Consider the following 6000-nt stretch of genomic DNA (forward strand, 5'->3'; position numbering starts at 1 on the left):
CCACCAACCAGGAGGCAGACACAGGCCCCTGGCACATATATAGCAGAAGTCTGTCTCCTCTGGCCTCAGTGGAAGATGCACTTAATCCTCAAGAAACTTGAGGTCCCAGGGGAGGAGGAAGTCTGGGGAGGGGGAAGCACCCTCTTGGAGGCAAGGTGGAGTAGGAATAAAATGAGAAGCTGTGGAAGCGGGGACCAAAAAGAGGGGGCAAAGACTAGAATATAAATAAATAAAATAATTAATTTTAAAAAGTCATTCTCTTTCCCTGGTTTCTTTCTAAAATTAATTCTAATTAATAACTTGATGAGAAATAAATAAGAATAATTTAAGAATACCTACCTCAGGTCCTGTGATGTGCATTAGACCAGACATAGCAGAGGCAATAGCATCATAGCCTGCCCTGTGAGCCATGGGCCCTGTCTGGCCATATCCTGCAACAAGAAGAACAAGCATTCAGTGCCACATGGGCTAAAACCACTCACCTCAAAATAACTGCAGCACTCTTCCTATTTTCTCTATGTTGTGCTTGCTGGGAGCAGTAAGAATTAGCTCTGTTCTATGGAAAGCAAAATTCTTCTGAGTTGCTGGCCTCATTCTGATCTCATGGGTGTTTTGTTTGGCCTTTAGAATAGTTTGAAATGATTTTATTTAGTTGGCAACAATTTAAAAAAAATAAAAAGAATAACACATAAGACATAATTTCTGGCTTTTCTTTAAAAGTCAGAAAATAAGACAGGCAGTGTAGTGTGCTCCTTTAATCCCAGTACCTGGGAGGAAATGGCAGGTGGATCTGAGTCCAAGGCCAGCCTGGTCTACAGAGTGAATTCCAGAACAGCTGGAGCTACACAAAGAAATCTTATCTCAGAAAAAAAGGGGGTCAGAAATATACTCAGTGTTCACAAATATTCTTTCATGGCAGCAAACCAAGTTGAGTAAAAGCTCCCCCTTACAAGGGGTTTACTCTTTCTCCTTAGGCCTCCACCAGTATCACTGATTTAGCTTATTCCAAGGCCTCACTAGACACTACTTACTCTTCTTCTATGTGACAGTACAAAAATGAAACAAAATGTATTTACGTAGATTAGGTTTGTGTATTTCTCAACTAAGCAAACAAGTTACAAGTGATGAATTTTAAAGCTGGAGATATTTTAGGAATGGTGGTGCAGTGTGTACCTGTAATCCTAGCACTCAGGAAACTGAGGAAGGAGGAGCAAGAGATGGAGGCTAGCCTGAACTACTCTCTTAAAAAATAGATATGGAAAAAGAAGAAAAAAAGAACTTACTGACAGATGGGAATAAAGTGGCCACTTTATTTTTGAGGGGAAAAATAATAGCCATATATAAAACAATTTCACGACCTACCATTGTCATTTTAGGTACTACCTTTTTTTTTCTTTCTGACTTTTTTGTTATGAAGGGAAAACAAAAATCAAGAGAACATGAGGAATCTTTTCTCCTTTTTTCTGTCTTGGTTCTTATTGTTTAATCCTAAAGGTTTTATCAGCTGTGGGATTCCAACTCCAAATCCCATTTCTTACCCTGAAAGTGAAGAAATGAAGAGCTTTGCTGAGATGTTGAAATTCTCTGCTTTGTAGGTATGTAGAAAGGGGCTCCTGGGGGATTTGCTTCACTGGGGCGTACCCTGTGTCAGCCTCTCATTTCCTGTAGTCCACTGGTTGAACATCTCCTTAGCAAAAACACTTCCCTTAATGACCATTTATACAAAGCAGCCTACCTCACATTTTCTCTTTCCCTTTATGCTATTTGTGTTCAAAGCGTTTATCCTCAAAGATGTGAATCATACTGGCTTATTGATTAGTTGTCCCCTCCATGCTGAAATGTGACCTGTATGGATATTTTCACTCTGATTGCCTGCTGCATCCTCAGACTCCAGTATAATGTTTGATGACATTTGGTGGAAGAATAAATACGTGTTACTCAAAATAATCATTTTTATCATGATCAATCTATAAACTGAACAAAGAAGCAAAGATGTGTTTATATGGTCCAATCAACAGTTAATCTACCTGGACATGTTTGCTAAAAATCCTCATATGAATAAAAAATTTAAAATCCTCACATGAAACATGAAGTAATATTAAGATATTATTAAAATAGTTAAAGATTTAAAGGTATTTTTCTCTTTTCTTGTTTTACTGGATCTATAGCCCCACCTTGAACTCTAAAGCCTTCCTGCCTCAACTCTCCCCTGAGTACTGGGATTACAAGCATGTCCTAACAGGCATGGTTGACATCCCTTATCACTGATGACAGAAAATGTGCCATATGTCACCTTGTGTTTTATTATTCAAATTTTGAAACAAAAGGAGAGCAAATTTGTAATAAACCTATCATCTAATTTCAATAACCATTCATTTATAGCCAATCTTTCCAGTTTATTTATCTTACAGTTATTACTTCTATCTTCCAAGTACTACTACTATTACTACTACAGTTATGAAAAAACATAATACAACTTAAAAGAAAAACTTGAATGTCCTGGTTCAGGTAAAAAGTTGTTTTCCCTCAATTTCAAAAACAAAGCTTGGCCAGGCAGTGGTGGCGCGTGCCTTTAATCCCAGCACTTGGGAGGCAAAGGCAGACAGATTTCTGAGTTCGAGGCCAGCCTGGTCTACAGAGTGTGCTCCAGAACATCCAGGGCTACACAGAGAAACCCTGTCTCGAGAAAAAAAAATAATAATAATGTGTTGCAAAAACAAAGCTTATAATTTCTAAATGACTATTCTTTAAACTTTTTTTTAAAAGACAAAAAGGCACTATGGCAAGATTGTAATAATAAAAGAAGTAAAGTCAGACATCGCCATGCAGGAATCTGGAAAGTCCCTCCGAGCTGGATCTCAGTGCGCTAGTCTGCATTTGTAAGACGCTAGGCTAGGCTTACAGTCTTCACCGCAGTGTTTTCCAGGACACAGGTAAGTCCCAGCACTGAACAGCATCCTGAAGCAGAGCTAAGCTACTGACACGCAGAAGGTCACTGTGCTGGGTAAACCACCTTAAGCTCAACAGGAGTCACAAGAAGGACGAGGTTTCAATGAGCTCAATATGTGCATCCAGCCAGGAGCCCAGATCCCTCAAGTGAGACAAACTAAGGTCTCTCACCATCAGTCAGCACAACTCTAAATGGACTCTTTTAAATAAGCTTTCCGAGAAATATGGTCAGGAGAAAACCAGTTACTAAATAAAAGCACATCATGACTATTTCCTTGTGATATAAATTCTCTTTTTGTCCAGCTTATAGCATGAGTGAAGCACAAATACGCTAAAGTTTTACATTGTAACTTCCAAATGTTTCTAGTAAACAAACACGTGAATGCTTTCACTGGAGATAGTAGGCACAATGAAAAAGAGAGTAAACTTCAGAGCAGAAAAAAAATCCGTATTCAAATTATGATTCTGCCAACTATTAAATCTTCAACAATTCACTTAATTCCTGTGATCCTCAATGATAATACTAACATTTATCTCACATTTACTTCAAAATTCAACTTGACTGCACAGCAAAAGCAAAGTAAATTTTATATTGAGCATTAAATATACATTAATCAATATATACATATTAGTCAATACACCAAAAATACATTAGCTTACATTCTTCCATATATTTATAATATCATAAGATATGTTGAGGTATGTCAAAGTATTGAGAATAGAAATCTCAAGTATTAAAAATAAGTTGTCTAAAATCCATTAAAAATGGAAAACTTTTTACTGTTGGAACATAGCACTGCTCATTAGACAGAAGAATGTGGTAATAATAATATTATATAACAAAACTGGGTATGGTGGTGCACATCTTTAATCCTATTATTTCGAAGACAAAGAGGTAGGCCAACCTCTGTGAGTTCGAGGCTATCCTGGTCTGCAAATGAGTTCCTGAACAGCCACGGCTACATAGGGAGACCCTATCTCAAAACAAGAAAAAAAAATAGTAATATGCATGTGTGTATATACGCATGTGTTTGTAAGCAAAAAGGTCCTGGCTTCTCACCTAATACTTAGCTATTTAAATGATATTAATAATGCCAACAGTTTTGAGAACTGTATTGACAATTAGATTTATCTGTTAGTAATGTGAAAATGAATTATCTGTTGAAAAATCAATAACTATCTGAGTATGAAATACAAACGGTTGGGGTTGCCTGTTTTATTTTTATCTTTACTGTTTCAAAAACAACTGTGCTTATAAGCCAAAGCTAACAGAAAAAAAAACCTATCAGTTCTTTATGTTCAAATTAAAGGGGTAAGGAAAATTTAAAGAGGGTGTAGAGAAGCAGGAACACACTGTTTTCTCCCTCTTTTCTCTCTCTCTCTCTCTCTCTCTCTCTCTCTCTCTCTCTCTCTCTCTCTCTCTCTCTCTCTCTCTCTCTCTCCTCCCTCTCTTCTTTCCTTCCTCCGTCCTCCTCTCTCCCTCTCCCTCTCTCTCCACTGCCCTTCCACTTACTTTCACTGTGAGGGACAAGCTCGCCATCTTGTGGCTTCTGTGAACACTGACTACACAGCAAAACTTGCAGTTGAGACCCTAAGAGTATGCTCCTGGTTTCCCTTTACTTTTCTTCTGAATCGTGCCTTGCCCTCGCCCTTGCCCTTGCCCTTGCCCTTGCCCGTGTCTTCCTTCTCTCCTTCACCAGCAATCTTAAAAACCAGCAGTAACAGGCACTCACACTCTCTGGAACTCTGTGACACTTTACAGAATTCAATACTCTCTCTACCAATGCTTTTCATTTGAGGAATCACAAATCCCTTTGACAAACTGATGAGAGGTTCTGCACACACCCCAGAAGAATGGAACTGGAAAGATGCTGCTCACAGAACCCACTCCAGTCCTGTGCTGCATCAGGCTAGGCATCTTAGTGGCACTCAATGCTTAGATACACCTGCTCCAAACCTAGAGTGCCTCAATTCTCAGGACAGCTCTCATGGCAGAGATCAACCTAAAGGGAACTTGAAGTTTCTAAGTAACCAAGAGCTTTAGCCTGGTGGTAATAAAAGGAAAGAGAACAAAATACATAGGAAGCATTGTAGCAGAGCTGAGATGTGGACTCAAAGCTGTGTTCTTAAGTCCAAAGATGTTTATGTGTACTTATGTTTTCATTGGCATCTCCATACAAAAGTCCCAAATCCTACAAGCAGAGCGGTTGATGCCCTAAACAGAAATGATATCCCAGTACAGTCATACTTACACACCATTAACCAACATTGTTTCTTTCCCTATAGTCACTACCTCATTTAATGGAAAACACATCTCAGCATATACACAATCAAGAAACCTGAGTTATCCTAAACTCTTGTCTTTCACTCTGTGTTCATATTCAGCTGATCAATAATTCCTGGTTGATAATTTGGCCTGCCAGATATCTCCCACATCTATCTAAGCTCTTACACCCTTATTTACTGCTCACCTGCCTCAGTTTACTCTTCATGTGATACAAAGAACTTCCAAAAATCTGATCAAGATTTTTTCATACTAAAATTCTTAAAATAATAATGAGCCTTGACATGACACAATGGGTTCTTTATGATGGATTTCTCTCTGTTAAAACTGATGGAGTCACTCACCACTCCATATATCTTTTGCCACACCCTAAAACAATTTACATTCAGTATAGTTGTTCTCTACACATGGACGGTTCTTTGGTCCCTCTGGCCCTCTGTTGGTGCTACTTTATACATTATTCCCATCTTCACTATCTGCTATCTGATTCCTTCCAAGACACAGATCAGTGGCAGCCACTTAAGAACAAGGAAGAAAAATATTTCAAAGATGAGTACACTGGTGCCAGTAGGGAATGCAAAACAAATATAAATATGTTAATACAATTAGACAGCTAATACTAATACTCTAAAACCTGAAGAAATTCTAATAATAGAACATTACCTGGAAGAGTAAAATATTTTGTGATGGATAATAAAGTATGTCAAATGTATATAAATATCTGGACTTTGCTTCTCTCAGCTGTTTTTCTTTTTTTTTTTTTTCTT

At 38.1% G+C, this 6000-nt stretch overlaps 1 protein-coding gene across 5 annotated transcripts in view; it reads right to left on the reverse strand.

Annotated features, from left to right (window-relative positions):
* Nucleotides 1–6000, reverse strand: part of Sugct (succinyl-CoA:glutarate-CoA transferase) — a 474328-nt gene that overhangs the window by 363459 nt on the left and 104869 nt on the right. For all 5 annotated transcript variants that reach the window (XR_004114937.1, XM_031358181.1, XM_031358178.1 and 2 more), the window contains one exon: nucleotides 340–431. Coding sequence is in view for 4 of the 5 variants with exons in the window: in XM_031358181.1 (XP_031214041.1) it covers nucleotides 340–431 (92 nt within the window). In the remaining variant the exon portion in view is untranslated. The remainder of the gene's footprint in view (nucleotides 1–339; nucleotides 432–6000) is intronic.

The sequence above is a fragment of the Mastomys coucha genome, unplaced genomic scaffold (genome assembly GCF_008632895.1).
Source record: "Mastomys coucha isolate ucsf_1 unplaced genomic scaffold, UCSF_Mcou_1 pScaffold7, whole genome shotgun sequence".
Lineage (NCBI taxonomy): Eukaryota > Metazoa > Chordata > Mammalia > Rodentia > Muridae > Mastomys > Mastomys coucha.